Source organism: Peromyscus eremicus, chromosome 16_21, assembly GCF_949786415.1.
Source record: "Peromyscus eremicus chromosome 16_21, PerEre_H2_v1, whole genome shotgun sequence".
Taxonomy (NCBI): Eukaryota; Metazoa; Chordata; class Mammalia; order Rodentia; family Cricetidae; genus Peromyscus; species Peromyscus eremicus.
In genome coordinates, this window is record NC_081432.1 from 1,334,818 (window position 1) to 1,352,627 (window position 17,810).

The 17,810-nt window shown below is 46.3% G+C and overlaps 2 protein-coding genes across 2 annotated transcripts; both read left to right on the plus strand.

Moving 5' to 3' along the window:
• Nucleotides 1-1,661: 1,661 nt before the first annotated feature.
• Nucleotides 1,662-3,753, plus strand: LOC131926465 (patr class I histocompatibility antigen, A-2 alpha chain-like). Its single transcript, XM_059281961.1, has 5 exons — nt 1,662-1,731; nt 1,959-2,228; nt 2,418-2,693; nt 3,254-3,529; nt 3,650-3,753. The coding sequence occupies exons 1-5, from the start codon at nt 1,662-1,664 to the stop codon at nt 3,751-3,753; spliced, it is 996 nt and encodes a 331-aa protein (XP_059137944.1).
• A 4,325-nt stretch (nt 3,754-8,078) lies between these two features.
• Nucleotides 8,079-11,236, plus strand: LOC131926469 (class I histocompatibility antigen, Gogo-OKO alpha chain-like). The gene is made up of 6 exons (XM_059281964.1): nt 8,079-8,211; nt 8,410-8,679; nt 8,911-9,186; nt 9,677-9,952; nt 10,040-10,147; nt 10,938-11,236. The coding sequence occupies exons 1-6, from the start codon at nt 8,148-8,150 to the stop codon at nt 10,940-10,942; spliced, it is 999 nt and encodes a 332-aa protein (XP_059137947.1). The 5' UTR covers nt 8,079-8,147; the 3' UTR covers nt 10,943-11,236.
• Nucleotides 11,237-17,810: the final 6,574 nt, after the last annotated feature.

A 17,810-nucleotide genomic window follows, 5' to 3' on the forward strand; every position in this document is an offset into this window, starting at 1 on the left:
CAAAGATAAAAATCTAAGCTCTCAAGATAACATTAGTGATTTGAGCACTTGAAGCTCCCAAAGCTCTCTATGAAATGTGTGGCCATATTAAAGACTTGTACTTAAAGGAGTTGGTCAAAGAAATCCTATTTTAAAATAAACATTCACTCGGGCTGGAGAGATGGCTTAGTGGTTAAGAGCACCAGCTGCTCTTCCAGAGGACCTAGGTTCAAATCCCAGCACCCACATGGCAGCTCAAAACTGTGTGTAACTCCAGTTCCAGGGGTTCCCACACCCTCACACAGACATATATTCAGGCAAATACCAATGCACATAAAATAAAAATTAATAAATTATAAAAAACAATAAATAACATTCACTCTAGCCGGGCAGCAGTGGTGCACGCCTTTAATCCTAGCACTCGGGAGGCAGAGCCAGGTGGATCTCTGCAAATTTGAGGCTAGCCTGGGCTACAGAGAAACCCTGTTTCGAAAAAACAAAAATAAAAAAATTAGTTAATAATAATAATAATAACATTCACTCACATTGTGTTCATTCAATACACAAGACTCTCCTACAGATGTGGTGCAGCAGATGTTGAAGGACACAGTGATGTATCAAGCCCACAGTGTAAAAATCTTAAGAAAGCACCACCTGTGCCACTTAGTGACATATAAGAGAGGAAAAAATTGTGATTAGCCTACTTTGTTGGCACATTGCTTCAATCCCAGCAATCTGGAGCCAGAAGCAGGTAGGTGTCTGAGTTCTAGGTCATCCTGGTCTACATAGCCACCTCCAGGCCAGCCAGGGCTACATACTAGGACCTGTCTCAAAAGAAAACTAAAATTATTTGAAGATGTTAAGGAAAATATTCCGCTGGGCCTGGAGTGATATCTCAGCTATGAAGAGCCCTTGCTGCTCCTGCAGAGGACCGGAGTTGATTTCCCAGCACTGGAGCCTGGCACTTCACAGGTTCCTGAAACTCCAGCTCCAGGGTTTCCCACTTCCTCTTCTAGGTCTTAGGAGTTCACACTCCTTGCATACACACAGAGACACAAAAACACATACAAAACTGTTAAAAAAGGAGACACAAAATCCACATGATCTGTAGTGGGAAAGATGAAGGTAAGGACTCGCAGAAATGTTAAGTATCCAAAAAGATCTTCTCACAGCATCATTTCATTTGGGAAAATAGTTCTTTCTCTTTTTAATCCTGCTTACATGAAATTAGCTATTAATATCTACACTGAATCAGATGTAGATATATTAGTTCCTAACCTGGTAAATATAGATTGATATAACTCACAGGAGCACAATCATCATTGAAGTCTACATAATGTCTAAGTGTGTGTAGAGATTTTGACACCAACATGTTTGAGAATTACTGACTTTCTGGGCTCTGGGCTAGGACTCAGGGATGTTGTGACCAGGACAGGGATCAGGGTAAGGTAACTTGTGTTCAGACACTGATCCCAAGATACCAGGCCACAGAACTGGGTCCAAAGCGGGAAAGCAAGGCCCTAGATATTTATTTTCCAAGAGTTCATCTCTCCATGACCCATCCCACCAGATCTACGTCACCACCTTTGGGAATTCTTAGAGAAGCCAGTCAGCCTCTTCCACATCAGAGGTACAAAGTGGGGAGATACCAGTCCTGTCTGAGACACCACCCATCTCCAAGGATGAGGACACCTAGACCTGGTGCCCTCTTGCTCCTGCTGGTGGCCTTGACCCTGACCCAGAACTGTGTAGGTGGGTGTGGGGCCTGGAGGGAAACAGCCTTTTGGGGAGCAGAGTGCAGCTGGGAATCCCCGTCTCTGCATCTCCTCCATTGCCTAACCAAGCTGTCCCTGCTCCCCCCAGCTGGACGACCCTGGCCCCTCTCCCTTCACCACCCCAGCTCTGCTCCCTCCCCAGCCCACCAACCGGCCCTGGGTCCAGACAGAAAAGATCAGGGTCTCAATGTGAGTCGTCCCCAGGCTCACACTGGCTGCAGCTTTTGGACACCTTGGTTTATGGGCCAGACATCTGGGAGGCCCGATTCATCCATGTCTGCTATGTGGACACCACACAGTTTAAGGGATTCGACAGCAACGAAGCGACAGCGAGGATGCGACCTCGGGCGCCGTGGATGGAGCGGGAGCCGCCTGAGTATTGGGAGAGGGAGACAGAGGAAGCCTTGCACAAGTCACAGAACGACCGGAAGTTTCTTCGGTTCCTGATGAACTACTACAAACACAGCAAAGACGGTGAGTGATCCCACATCTAAGGTTAGATCCCTCCATGCCCTCATGGTCCTGCCCAATTCTCTCCAGGTCCCCAGGTCCGAGATTAAGCCACGGGCGCACGGCCTATGACCTGGATAGGGGGTTAGTTTGGGACAAAATCCCAGGAGGGAGGAAGCAGCAGTGACTGGTGGCTGAATGGGGGTGGGGCAGAATATCACACCCTACAGAAGGTGCTTGGCTGCAATGTGGATAATAATGGGAGCTTCCTCGGCGGTCACTACCGGTTCACCTACTATGGCCACGATTACATCACCTTGAATGAGGACCTGAGCTCTTGGAGTGCAGAAGGCAAGGCAGCTCAACTCATAAGGCAAAGCTGGGAGGAGGACGGTGCAGCCGCGAGCTGGAGGACTTACCTGCAGGGGGAGTGTGTGGAAATGCTTCGCAGATACCTAGACCTTGGGAAGGAGACATTGCTGCGCTCTGGTAAGAGAGGCCTCCGCTTGTCAACTCCTTCTTCTGAGATTAGAACTCCTGTCTCCTGAGGCCTCCTCCTTAGCAGGGAGCAGCTGGAATACTTTACACTGTCTTGCATCAAAGGGGGAAAGAATGCTCCTGAGTTTCCTGACTCAACATGGGAGAAACTCTCCAGAGGATTCACCCTTCTCCCAGGATAGTCCAGTGTGTCAGTTAAGCAGCAGTTCCCTTCTGTATCTGCATTGTGAATCATGGCCTCTCTAAGACCTGTTCACTATCCATGCATAATGGCATTGGATGTCTGACTCCAGGGTTGCTGAGTCTCTCAGACCCTGCTCAGTCAGAACCAGAAGTCTATTTACCTAGAGGGAGATTCAAAATCTCCTGCTCTGTGCTGGCTCATGATCATTCTGAAATTTCCCAAGGAATACATCATCCAGATCCTGAGTTTAGGCTGCTGTGAGGAGTCTGCTCCCCTCCCTTCCCATCCTTTCCAGGGATGGTCAGTCACATGAGCACTGCTCAATGCCCAGGAGGAATGCAAAATGCCTGAATTTTGTTCCCCTCAGACCCTCCCCAAACATATGTGGCCCATCAAGTAAGACCTGGAGGGAATGTCACCCTGAGGTGCTGGGCCTTGGGCTTCTACCCAGCTGAGATCACCCTGACCTGGCAGAGGGATGGGAACAACCACACCCATGATATGGAGCTGGGAGAGACCAGGCCTGCAGGGGATGGAACCTTCCAGAAGTGGTCAGCTGTGGTGGTTCTCTCGGGAGAGGAACAGAGATACACATGCCATGTGAACCATGAGGGTCTGCCTGAGCCCCTCACTCTGAGATGGGGTAAGGAGGGGTGTGAGTGAGTACATTGTCAGGGAAAGTGTGAGCCCTTTAGAACCAGAGCAGGATCAGGGTTGAGAGCGAGGGTCAGAGTCCTCACTCTTCCTTCCTCTCCCTCATCAGAGCCTTCTCAGACAATCATCTTCCTCATGGCGATTCTTACCGGCCTGGTTTTTGGAGCTTTGGTTATGGGAGCCGTGGTGATTTTTCTGATATGGAAGAAATAAAGGTAAGGAAGGGGCAGGGTCTGAGTTCTTATCTCACTAGGGATTTCAAGCCCAAGCTATAAATATACCCTGCCCCATAAGAGAGGTTGTATCCACACACCTGGGGATGTGGTGGGGCCTCTGTGCTGACTAACTCTTATTGTAAAGCATAAAGGAAATAATGGATAGCCTCATCATCCTGTTGATGGAGACCTGATTCTGATTCCCCACAGACAGATGTCACAGAAAAGGTCCCTACTGAGAACAAACCTACAGAAGGCCAGTTAGTCTTCTTTATGTTCAGTCTTCTATTGTGTTTCCTCTTCCTTCCATGGAGCTGCAGTCACAGTTCTAGAAACTTCTCTGGGGTTTAGACTAGGAATCTCCTCCTGTTCTTGTGACTTTACTGCTTCCCGGTCTCTCAGTGGCTGGTTCTTCCCACAGGTGGGAAAGAGGCATCTATAATTGGGCTGCCAATAATTAAGTGGAAGGTGGTTCCTGAGACCCTTGTAAGGGTCGACAGATGCCCCCCTGGGGGGGGGGGCTCACACATTTCTCTCTTGGCCCCGTTGCTGTGGGCTCTTGACAGGTCTTATTCTATACTGCCCTAGTCAGGGACAGTGCTCAGGGATCTGATGCATCTCTCCCAGGAGGATAGGAGTATTCAGAGAACACATTGCTGAGCAGTGGTGACTCCCTATACTGATCTCTTTTTTTTTTTCTTCAGTATGGCTGCCTGTTCAGTGTCACAATCTTCACTCAGAATTTGTTCTTATTTTCTTCCGTAGTATGAGACACCTACCTTGTGTGACTTCAAAAGCTCCTGACTTTTCTTTCTGCAACTGGCATCTAACTGTGTCCAAGTGTCTGTCTCCTGTCAGCATGGCATAAGGAAGTGAGTTCAGCCCAGACCTGAGCATGACTCCTCTCCACACTGACATGTGTGCCTTCCCAGTCATCTCTCCTGATCCAGGACAGGCAGGCCTTGGGAAACTTCCATTAGAGACTGAACTTTCTTGTTTCCAATGAGCTATATATTTATTCTTCTTTCTTGAAAATAAGGACGTGGATATTTTGGTAATTTTGTTTGGTAAACTCTTTCCATGGTTTGCTCAATGGGTAAACACAATCAGAACAACTGAGACAGCAGCTCTGTCTTGAGAAGTTGAAACCCATCTTTCGATCTTCTCTGTCCTTTTCTGTGTGCTTCCCTTTCTATTCATGTTTAAATCTGTTAATGCCTCCTCCTAATAAACTTGAACTTTGCTTCATACTAGTAGTTCTTAAATTCTTTTTTTCCCCCAAGTTAAGAATCTTATCTTTGCCTGAGTAAAGGTCTCTGAACAAAACTCCTTGGCTGCTACACATGCAGCATGAAGCTGTCTCTACCCTACATCCAACTGCTACTGCCATCGTTCCTGCTGGTGACCAAAGGACTCCCTGAAGCAGTGGCCACTGAGCTGCTCCATTCTGCTCTTTCGCTTTGCATGTTACCCATGTTCCTTCACTTTCACTAGCCAAAGACCAACATAGTTTTTATTTTTATGGGTGTTTTACCTGCATGTATGCCTGTCTGCGCACCACTTGCATGCCCAGTGTCCATGGATGCCAGAAGAGGGCCGCAGGTCCCCTGGAACTGGGATTACAGACAGCTGTGAAATCTTACGGAGCCATTAAGAACCAAACACAGGTCCTCCAGAATAAAACCCAGTGCTCTTAACTGCTGAGGCTTCTGTACAGCCTCAAGACCTACATAGTGTTTAATGACCACTCCTGTGCCAAAGATCTCCTTAGAGCCATCCATACCCCATTCTTGGGTCAGATGGAACAACACATTGATTTCCAGGAAGACATCCACTTGTGCCCTAAGTCACACCTTTTGCCTCAAGAGACCTTCCAAGACTAAATTGAGGTGAACTGACTCTGAAGTGACATCCAGAGAAAACCTTTTTAAGCACAACATTCTGGATTGAAAATATGGTAAGAATTGCTGATTCTTGAGCTGGAGGGATGTCTCAGTGATTAAGAACATTGATGGCTCTTCTAGAGGACTGGGTTCAATTCCCAGCACCCACATGGTAGCTAACAACCATCTGTAACCCCAGTCCTAGGGGGTCCAACAACTTCTTCAGGCTCCCTCAGGCACTGAATACATGTGGTGCAAAGACATGCATGCAGGCAAAACACCCATATACATAAAATGAAAAATTGTTCAAAATAATTGCTGATTCTATGCATGACATGCCCCAGTGCCTTAATTCTCTTTCTTAATTTTTTTTTTTTTTTTTGGTTTTTCGAGACAGGGTTTCTCTGTGTAGCTTTGCGCCTTTCCTGGAATTCACTTGGTAGCCCAGGCTGGCCTCGAACTCACAGAGATCCGCCTGGCTCTGCCTCCCGAGTGCTGGGATTAAAGGCATGCACCACCACCGCCCGGCCTCTTTCTTAATTTTTAAGAGATTTATTTATTTAACGTTTTTGAGTGTTTTGCTTGCATGTATGTCTGCATATTATGTGAGTGTTTGGTGCCCCCAAAAGGTCAGAAAGAGCATCAGATCTCCATGTGGTTGTTGGGAATCAAACTTAGGTCTTCTGCAGGAGTAACAAGTGCTTTTAACAACTGAGCCATGTTATATTACCTTAGTTCTATTACCAATAAAGACTCGGGAGTCAGATATTGGGGTGAAAACCTGATAAATCAAAGAAGTGGTGGAGGAGCAACCTGCTGACCTTCTCTCCACACTTTCCAGACCAAAAAGGGGCTGACAAAAAGCCCATGAATCTCCATGTCCCTCCCTACTCCTTCCTGTGCCTTTTTATCCATATCCTACCTCCTCCATAGTCTTTATGACTAATTCTTAAAAACTAGTAGCTGACTCTGCTCCAATTCAAGGTTAACTTTATTAGTACAGTCTCTGGGTGTCTCATGGTGTGATCAAATATCCCACAACATCTCTCCCCTTTTGTCTAAATAAAAAGGGAAGGTTTTGACTCTAACATAGTAAAACTATATACAATAACAATTATCAGGTAAGAATTACATTCCCAGTGTCTAGTCTATTTGTATTTGGCAAATCAGAGAAAATACTCCATTATCCTATCTTTGTGGTACACATCTTATATGTTGGATATAGTTCTGCAGCACACAGGCCCATAGCCAAGCAGGAATGATGATGGCAATTCTCCCCCAGCAGCCTAATGTTCTGGTTCAAATCCAGGGTCTTGAGCATATCAGAAAAACACTCTGAACACTCTGCTACTGGAGCAGATCTCCAGATATATTATATATATTCAATTGTAAGATGTAATATTGGGAGATGAATGTAATTTCTCTTCCATGGAACAAAGCCTAATAGAAGATATGGAAAATGGCTCTTAGTTTAATGTAAATCTCAAATGCTGCTTTCTCTCTAAACCCACTCTAGATTGAAGTCTCACCTGTGTCTTACTTCAAACTACAGAGTGAAAATTATAGTAACTGTAAACATTATGGAAGGTTTATATGCACATATGTGTACATTATTGGCAATCACTTTATTTAAGGTAATATACAGATTTGCACATGAAGCTGGCCACACAGCCAGAAACAGAATCAACACTCCTTCACTTCAAGTCCAAGGTAGAATTCATGAACCCTGTCTAAATAAATATTAATACATTTTTATTTTACTGTGGTATCAAAGATGAGTATCCACAATTATCTGATAACAGCATTAAAATATTCCACCTACATATTTGGGTAAGGCAAGCTGTTTGTTTCATATTCTTCAACAAGAATAACAGGTTAAGTGTATATGAAAATCAATCAGTCTTCTACTGAAACAGATGAAGAGAAAGACTTGGAAACTTGTGAAGTGCAAAAAGACCCACACTTCAGACTGTTCATTTGGAAAATGAGTATTTCTCATAAGATTTTATTTTGTCAACACAATGGATTTGTTAGTATTCTAAATCAATGGAATACATTTTTAAAAACTTTAGTTTCTAATATTATTTACACATATAACTCACAAAAACATGTTTTCCTTGGGGAAACTCGTTAAATCCTCAGACCCCATGGAGATCCTGAGACCAGAAAGTCTGAGAACAGCTGACCAAGACAACTCTTGACCTGGAGTCAGAGAGAACATGAGGAAAGCTCTTGGGGCTGGAAGAGGGGGAGGAAGGATAAAGGCCCAGGTCCCCCCCTGGTCAGGATGTCAGGTGGCTAGAAGCCCAGCCCTGGAGATGTCCCCCCTCCTACAAGTTTCACTTCCTGGTCTCCCAAACTGAGTCAGATTCTTCTGCCTAGACACTTATGACGCCATGGTATTTCCCACTGCCATTGGGTGTCCGGTTTCTGCAGAAGCCAGTACGAGGTTCCGGGTTCCAAAAAACGCGCAGAGCTCAAATGCTCCCCAGATCTCTATCTCTGGGTGATGGCACCTCGCGCACTGCTCCTGCTGCTGGTGGCCGCCCTGGCCCCGACCCGGACCCGCGCGGGTGAGTGCGGGGTCGGGAAGGAAACGACTCTGCGGGGAGGGCGGGGGCGGCCCCAGGGAAGCTGCGACCCCGCGTCTCACAGCCAGACCCTCCCGCTTCCTGTCCGGACCCCCGCTCCCAGCTCCCCTCTGGGCCCGCACAAAAGCTCCGGATCCTGGCAGGAAGGCGGAGCCGCCATCAGCGTCTTGCTTCCTCCAGGCTCGCACTCGCTGCGTTATTTCGGCACTGCCATGACCCAGCCGGGACACAGGGAAGCGCGGTTCATCGCCTTCGGGTTCGTGGACGACACGCGCTTTGTGTGGTTTGACAGCGATGCGGTGGCCCCTAGAGAGGAGCCGCGGGCGCCGTGGATGGAGGAGAAGCGGCCAGAGTACTGGGAGCGGCAGACTCGGATCGCCAAGGCGAACGCGCAGATTTTCCGTAAGAATCTGAGGACTCTGCTGCGGTACTACAACCAGAGCGAAGCGGGTGAGTGACCCCTGTACGGGCCACTTGGCCCCAGGCTTGGATAGCCCCCAAATAGTGGACCCGGCTCATAAACCCAAGGCTACTGTCGGGTGCATCTCCTCGATCCCACAGAGCTAGAGAAATTCACCCGTCTCTGCGGAAGACTCTCAACCGCTTGTGGACCTCCACGGGGCGGGTCTAAGAGTAGCGGGCGGGGCCAGGCCTCCGGGGCTTACTACTTTTGCCTTCCAGGGTACCACACCATCCAGTCCATGCGTGGCTGCTATATGGGCAGTGATGGGCGCTTCCTCAGTGGGTACTACAGGACAGCGTATGATGGAGCCGACCACATCTCTCTGAACGAGGACCTCCATTCCTGGACTGCGGCAAACAAGGTAGCTCTGATTACCCAGCGCGAATATGAGGCAACGAATGAGGCAGAGCACCACAGGTCCTACCTGAAAGTTACATGCATGGAGTGGCTCCGCAGCCATCTGGAGGAGGGGAAAGAGTTGCTGCAACGTGCAGGTACTGAGTGGCAGCAAATACCTGGGTCCCTGTGTAGACCTCCCTGCTTCGGGTCTAGTCTGGGCGAATCTTCTTGGGTTCTCTCTGGACAATTCAAGAAGCCCTGTCTTGCTCTCCCGGACGGGAGAAGTCAGTTGCTGTAGTAACTGACCAATGAGCAGTTTGCGCCAACCCTCCAGCAGCCTTGGACATTATTTGGAGATTCACTTTGTTTTCTGCCCCATTCCCGTGTCTTTGGAAATTTGGTCACGTTTTTCTGAGTCACCCAGCCTCCCCCCAGGTCAGACCCCAATGTCTCTTTCAGAGACTTGGGGCCTCTTACCCTGGGCTGGCTCGAACTGATTCTACGATTTTCCAAGGTAGAGGGTATCCTAGAAGCTTGAGTTTTATGCCTTCTTTCCCACCGCAAGTGTCCTGTCCATTCTCAGGATGGTCACATGAGCCCACTATTTCAGTGAAGGTAATAGTCTCTGAACCTCTGAATTCTCAGATCCCCCAAAGACACATGTGACCCATCATCGTAGCCCTGAAGGTGACATCACCCTGAGGTGCTGGGCCCTGGGCTTCTACCCTGCTGACATCACCCTGACTTGGCAGAGAGATGGGAAGGAGCAGACCCAAGACATGGAACTTGTGGAGACCAGGCCTTCTGGGGACGGAACCTTCCAGAAGTGGGCAGCTGTGGTGGTACCTTCTGGGGAGGAACAAAGATACACATGCCATGTGCACCATGAAGGGCTGCCTGAGCCCCTGACCCTGAGATGGGGTAAGGAGGGGTAGGCTGTCAAGGAAAACAGGAACCCTCTGGAGACCCTGAGTAGAGCCAAAGCCCCCACTTTCCTTTCACTTCCAGCTCCACCTCTTCAGCACATAAACCCCATTGTGGTCGTCTCTGCTGGCCTGGTTCTCCTTGGAGCTGTGGTCATTGCTGTGATGTGGAGAAAGTTACCAAGGAGGAACGGTGAGAAGATTGGGGTCTGTTTTTTATTGTGAATGTACATGCTATCAGTGTGTTCATGTGTGCCATGGTCTGCGTGTCAACCGACAACTCTGTAGAGTGGAGATCAAATCCAGGTCAACAGGCTTGCACAGGAAGCACCTTTACCCGCTGAGCCATCTGTGGTCTTGAGGGAATCAAAAGCCCAACACCACTTCCCCAGTCCTGTGTGCTAACAGTGTTTTGTAAATCATGTAAAAATAAGAAAGTATCTATTACTAAGGTGACTATGGCCCTAAAGACCTGGCTCCTAGCACCTACAGGTCAGAGATCCCTCTGGAGACACTGACCTACAAGGGCAGTTGGTCCTCTTGCACAAATCCCTTCCTCTTAATTTATCCAGCCCTGTGGTCCTGTGGTCTGCATGAGGTTCAAGATACCTCTCCATGTCCCCAGATTTGCTGGTTCCTTTAGGCTGTCATGGCTTTACTGCCTCCATGACCTCTCACAAAACAGGTTTTGTTTTCTACAAGCAGAAATGGCAGCTGTATCCAGGCCACCTATAAGTTTGGAAGGGCTAGCCCTGAGACCCTTACAGTAGACAGGAGCCCTTAATTCCAACCCCCCATCTCCTGTGGGCACTTAAGGCTTCTAAATTCTAAGACACAGAAGAACCTGAACTCAGAGACAAGAGTGGCAGGGGGCAGGACCATGTTGTAGGTTTCTGGGTTTGGAATGCAGGTGGGTGAATATGCAGTGGGCTATTCAGCACCACTACTCAGTGACCTGCATTTTCATGAATTTTCCTCTACAGCATGACACTGGGGAACTGAGCCATACAAAGGTGAACACACACACAACACACTATGTCATGAAGAACTCCTGACTTCTTTCTGCACTTGGCATCTGACTATGTCCATGTGTGAGCTCCTGTCAGCAAAATGTGAGTCTGTTCAGGCAAAACGGGATTAGCATTCTCCATCCCTGCCTATTGAGAAGAGCATCTAGATATGAATCTGTTTGAATTCTTACCCCAGGGTTGGTTGATGATTTAGTGTACAGCAAGTTGCTTCAAACTTGGGAGAGGAAATAAAACTTGAGAACATTCCAGAATACCTCTGCTGTATGGGTCTGTTTCAGGTTGGGAGAGAAGACCAAGGATCCAAGGGGCTATGCCCGGATGGTGCTCAGCCCACTGTAGACTTCATCTGGGTCATCTCTCTGCTTCTCTAGCTTTCTCCGACCTGAACCTTTGATCACAGGGACCCAGCTATGACCCTGGGCCTTATCCTACGTGTTAGGACTATACACAGTGAAGACTGCACAGCCTAGCATCAGGCCTGATTTCAACCTTCAGCCCCCAACTTATCTTTTTTTTTTTGGTTTTGGTTTTCCGAAACAGGGTTTCTCCGTGTAGTTTTGGTGCCTGTCCTGGATCTCGTTCTGTAGACCAGGCTGGCCTTGAACTCACAGAGATCCACCTAGCTCTGCCTCCCCGTGCTGGGATTAAAGGAGTATGCCACCATCACCCAACTAACTTATGTGTTTCTTATTCCTATGTTCCTCTTATCTCATTCCTCCCAGATGTCCCTTTTTCTTGACAGCATCAGGAGCTTAGTCAGACATTGCCTCACAAGGCCTGGGGAAGCCCTGCAGTCTCCAGGCACAAACTTTCATGTAGGCTCACTTTCTTAGCTTCCTCCCAGGACTTTCCAGTGAACTCTTCTTTCAACAGTTCATAACAGTCCTTATGAAGGAACTGGATTCCAGAGTTAGCAAGGAAGGATCTGACAGCTGCTCATCATCTGACATGAGTTCCTGTTGCCATTCTTCTGTCTACTCAGCCACTCCTCTCTGTGCCCCTTAGCCCAAGCAATCATAACAATGACTCATGTGCAGACTCAAGAATTTATTAAACAGAGCCTAACTTAGATTTTTCCTTGGTTGGGAAATATGACTAACAACCTTCTAAACCGTGTACTTACATTGCTGCAGGGTGCAGGAAGGCTGGGGTAATAGAGATAAGGAAGTCTGAGCACCTGTTAACAGCCGAGCACCTGTTAACAGCCCTGTTAACAGCCCGGGGCCATGAGCTCAGTGTGAGGTCCTTGTGCTGCAGCTGCCACAGAACAACGCTTGCTCTGAGGCCCCGCGGTGAAAGCTACTACAGAGGGTGGTGTAGTGCACTACCAATCACTGAACAACACAGTCATCTCTCACACTGTTGAGCTTTCACTCTATTGCATGCCACAGATACTGTTTTTGTTTTTACAACTCCTGCATCAAGCAAGCCAATTAAAGCCACTTTTCCAATAGCACATGCTCACTTCAATTTCTGTGTCACATTCTGGTAATTGTGGCATTTTATTGCTGGACGTAGTGGCACATGCCTTTAATCCTAGCACTCGGGAGGCAGAGGCAGGCAGATCTCTGTGAGTTTGAGGCCAGCCTGGTCTACAGAGTGAGTTCCAGGACAGCCAGGACTGTTACATAGAGAAACCCTGTCTTGAAAAAACAAAAACAAAACAAATAAAACTTTGGATTTTATTATTACATAAATCATGACAACCTGTAATCTGTGATCTTTGCTGTTAATACCAAATTTGCATTAGCTACCACAAACTGTGCCCATATAAGACAGCACGCTCATTCAATACGTCTCCTGATGCTCCACTGACTGGCCATTCCCCATCTCACTTTCCTTGGGCTTTTCCTATTCCCAGAGACATAATACTAAAATTACCAACCAACCCTACTATGGTCTCTAAGTGCTTAAGTGAAAGGAATTGTCCTAGCTCTCATTTTAAACCATAAGCTACTTGATGAAGCTATATGAGAAAGAAATGTTGAAAACTGGGACAGGCAAACTAAACTACTAGGCCTCTCTAGTTAGCCCAGTTGTGAACATGAAGGAAAGTTCCTGAAGAATGAAAAATGGCTACTTCATTGTACACATGAATGGTAACAAAATGAAATGACCTTCTTGCTGATGTGGAAAAGTTGTATGGTTGGGGTAGGAGATTAAAAAGCCTAATGCAGAACAAGACCCTAACCACAATTCTGAGAGATGTTTGAAGATAGCAAAGATTGGTTCCCAAGGCTTAAAGGCAGAAACTGTCTCCAAGCTCATGTAGAAACAGCAGGCTCTTCCCCAGAAGATCTAAGAGAAAGAATGAAGATGGCTATGCTGAGCAACAGATTTTTCAAAGTAGACAAAACAGGCATATAGTAGAAGATAACTCCAGATTCCACTTTCATGGGTAGAGAAAAGCTAATGCCTCACCTCAAAGCTTCAAAAGACAAGTTAATTCTGTTAAGAGGCTAATACAGTTAGTTACTGCAAACTGAAAATGGTTGTTCCAATCTTAGGGCCATTAAAAGTTACATTAAAGCTCTCTACATGGAGAAACGTGTGTATGACAGCACATCTGTTTAAAACATGGTTTCTGAGTATTTTAAGCCCATTGTTGAGACCTACTACTCCAAAAATATTCCATTTAAAATATTAGTTTCAATATGTTCCTTACCTGTGGTTGATATATTGTGCACCCCAATAAATTGATCTGGGGGTCAGAACAGAACAGCCACTATATTAACTAGAGGTTAGGCAGTGGTAGCACACGCCTTTAATCTTAACATTCCAGAGGCAGAAATCCATCCAGATCTCTGTGAGTTCAAGGCCACACTGGAGAACAGAGCCAGGCATGGTGGCACACACCTTTAATCCCAGCACTTGAGATCTCATGTCTTGCTTGGGAAAGACACACACCTTTAATCCCAGGAAGTGATGGCAGGAAGCAGAAAGGTACATAAGGCATGAGGACGAGGAATTTGAGGCTTTTAGCTTTTTAAGCTTTTAGGCTTTTAGCAGTAGTTCAGATGAGATCCATTCGGATGAAGACTTGGGAGGCTTCCAGTTTGAGAAAACAGGATCGGCTGAGAAGTTGTCAAGGTGAGGTTGGCTGTGGCTTGTTCTGCTTCTCTGACCTTTCAGAATTCACCCCAATAGCTGGCCCCCAGTTTTTTTTATTAATAAGACCTTTTAAGATTCGTGTTACAGCCGGGCGGTGGTGGCGCACGCCTTTAATCCCAGCACTCGGGAGGCAGAGGCAGGCGGATCTCTGTGAGTTCGAGGCCAGCCTGGGCTACCAAGTGAGTTCCAGGAAAAGGCGCAAAGCTACACAGAGAAACCCTGTCTTGAAAAACCAAAAAAAAAAAAAAAAAAAAAAAAGGTTCGTGTTACACTTACCATTCAAGAGCACTCAGAGACATACAACTAGATGGCTGCTTCCTGCTAAATCAACATCCGCCCTGTAGCCTTGAGGGATCAACTTGCCTTTCCAATCTTAACTACTGAAGAAATGCATTTCATACAGACACAGCTGCCACAGTGAGTGACTCCTCTGAGGTACCCAGGTAAATTAAAACTTCCTGCAAAGGGGTCACCACTCTAGATGTCACGAAGAATATTTGTGATTCAAGGAAGGTGGCTACAGTGTAGAAGAAGCTGGTTGTAGCTCTCCGAGATGACTCTAAAGAAGTGATTGTCAACCCATGGATCCTGTAAACAACTCTTTTACAGGGGTTGCATATCAGATAATACATTATGATTCATAACAGTAGCAAAATTACAGTTAATGAAGTAACAACAAAAATAATTTTATGGTTGGGAGGGTCACTACAACACTTTATTAAAGGGTCCTTTAATACAGGAACTGTATTAAAGCATTAGGAAGGCTAAGAACCGCTGCACTAGAGGATCAAAAATTCAGTGGAGGAAGCAGCTCCAGATATGGGAGTATCAGCAGAGGCCCAGGGGGAAGAGGTGACTGAATTGCTGAAATCACATGACAGAATATAACAAATGGGTTTCTTCCTACGAGTGATTGGGGAAAGTGTTTCTTGGCCAGTGAGGTGGTGCACACCTGTGTGTCCATCACTCGAGAGACAGATGGGAAGACCCCAAGTTTGAGAACAGCCTGGATCTAGATAGTCAGACCCTGTCATAAAGTATGAGTTTCTTAAAATGAAATCTTGGAACATGCTGCAGATCAGTGGTTCTCAACCTTCCTAATGCTGCAACCCTTAAGTTCCTCGTGTTGTGGTGACCCCAACCATACAATTATTTTTGTTGCTACTTTATAACTGTAATTTTGCTACTGTTATGAATTGTAATGTAAATATCTAATATGCAGGATATCTGATATGCAACCCACAGGGGGTCAAGACCCACAGGTTGAGAATCACTGCTGTAGACATTGTTCAATGTGAACCAAGTATTTAGATACTAAATATACCAGCTGATAAAGCAGCAGCAGGATTCAGAGAACTAATTACAATTCTGAAAATTGTTTTACTGTGGGTAAAAAGCCACTAAACACCATTATCTGCCATAAAAAGGAAGGAAATTTTTTTTTAAAGATAGAGCCTTGTTGGCTTCACAGCAATCCTCCTGCATCAGCATCTTGATTGTTGTAATTATGTACACCACCATGCCTGGCTTTGCTAAGGAGGAATCTTTTGTGAAATTAAGACTTAGTTGATCATTCTGTCTTGTTTTCTTTTTATCAACTTGCTTGTCATAGTAGCATAACCCCAGCTCTTGGAAAATATAAGAGAAGAATCCTAAGCTTGAGGCTAGCCTGAGCTACAAAATGACATCCAGTCTCAATCAAAGACCACAGCTACCCCAACTATAAGCAGCCACCAACAGCTATCAACATCAAAGCAGGAACTTCTACCAAAAGAAATTACAACTCACTAAAAGATCAGGTGATTAGAAATTTTAGCAACAAAATGTTCAACCTATGAAGCATATGCTCTAACAGGAAGAAGTAGATGATAAGCAGTGTAATTCAAGATCACTTCATCTAGGAGGTGAGGACAGTTATTGAGGGAAGAGGATGGCCAGGTCTAGACTGGAAGTTACCAGAAGAATTCTTACTTCGAGTGAGGCAGTTTTAAGCAAAACAACATAGAACTTTACTTTTTAAAGAATTGTTCTGGTTCTGTCCTAAGAAGAGAACTCAGACACTGCAGGAACTTCACTAGGTTGGAAATGTCAAGTCTCTCCTCCCAGCATGAACAGTGGGGATGCAGGAAGTAAGAGGAATATGGATCTGGTCTGTAGATTAAGACCTAGAGCTCTTCCTAATGAACTATACCAGGGCATGAGAAAGGAATTATACAGAGAGGCAGGCTGTACCAAGAAAACAACGCTCCTGAATGCTTAAGAGAAGTTCCTTGCCGGGTGGTGGTGGCGCACGCCTTTAATCCCAGCACTCGGGAGGCAGAGCCAGGCAGATCTCTGTGAGTTCGAGGCCAGCCTGGGCTACCAAGTGAGTTCCAGGAAAGGCGCAAAGCTACACAGAGAAACCCTGTCTCGAAAAACCAAAAAAAAAAAAAAAAAAAAAAAAAAAGAGAGAAGTTCCTTGTCTGTGTATCCTGCATAATGGGCGTTAACAGCTTAGATGCAAGATTGTAAAGCATCTGTAGCGAACTTCTACCCTCCGGGGTTCTCCCATTGTGCTGTAAGCCTGTATTTAAGACCTCTTCCCTCCTTCAATAAACAGCATTCAGCATAAAATAAATAAATAAATATTAAAAAAAAAAAAAAGGAAAGAAAGAAAGAAAGCAACGCAGATGCCACCAGCAAAGAAAGGAAGACTGCCAATGACATATGTGAGGAGAAAGCCGGGTGTGGTGGCACACGCCTTTAATCCCAGCACTGGGATGCAGAGGCAGGCAGATCTCTGTGAGTTCGAGGCCAGCCTGGGCTACAGCGTGAGTTCCAGGAAAGGCGCAAAGTTACACAGAGAAACCTTGTTTTTTTTTTTGGGGGGGGGGGGGCGACATGTGAGGAGGGATGTGGCAGACAGTGTAGGAAATGCTGAGTTGAAATGCCCACTAATATTTCAGTAAGGTGGGAAGTTGGCAGTGGGACATTTAAGGAAGATGTCTGAGCTGAGAAATGATCTGGGTGGGACACATATGAAAGGTATTTAGACCTGAGAAGTGATGAGGGCACTAAAGGAGTGATGGCTACAGAAGATGGACAGAACAAGGACCGAGGCCTGTGCTCTGGTGTAAGCAGTGGGACCAGCGCCCACACACAGAGCAGACTGCCTCGTTCCAGTGCCACATCTAAAAGGCACAAGGAGCAGGAGCCCCAGCTTTTCTGTGCACAGCTATCACCGGGATGTCACTACAACTTGCTGAAAGTCATCTGACAAGTGAGAAATCCCATGTTTGTGACAAGGCTGGTGTAGATGTTGCTGGTCTCCTAATAATTCCTGTAATAACAAGGACTAGAACAGGATTCTCAGGCCCTGGTGTGTCTCCTCTACAGACTGTTCAACAGGCATTCTGGAATTCAAGTGCCTAACACTTGAGACTGGATCTGGGGAGAGGCCTGTGTTCTTTTAACAGCTCGCACGCCTTCCTGGTACTCACACACGGAGGCCCAGTCAGATCAACAATCAAGTATAATGACAAAAATCTCAAGCTGCACCTGGATTCAAAAGAAGTTAATGCAACATACCATTGGCCATCACCAGGGCAACAAGTGGCAGCTCTTTAACATCAATGATGAGAGAGCCTGTATTTGGACATGTTTAGATAAAACAGTCACAAAGGCTGCTAAGCAGCAATTTACATGGTCACGTTTTTACATTAGGTATATTTCTTT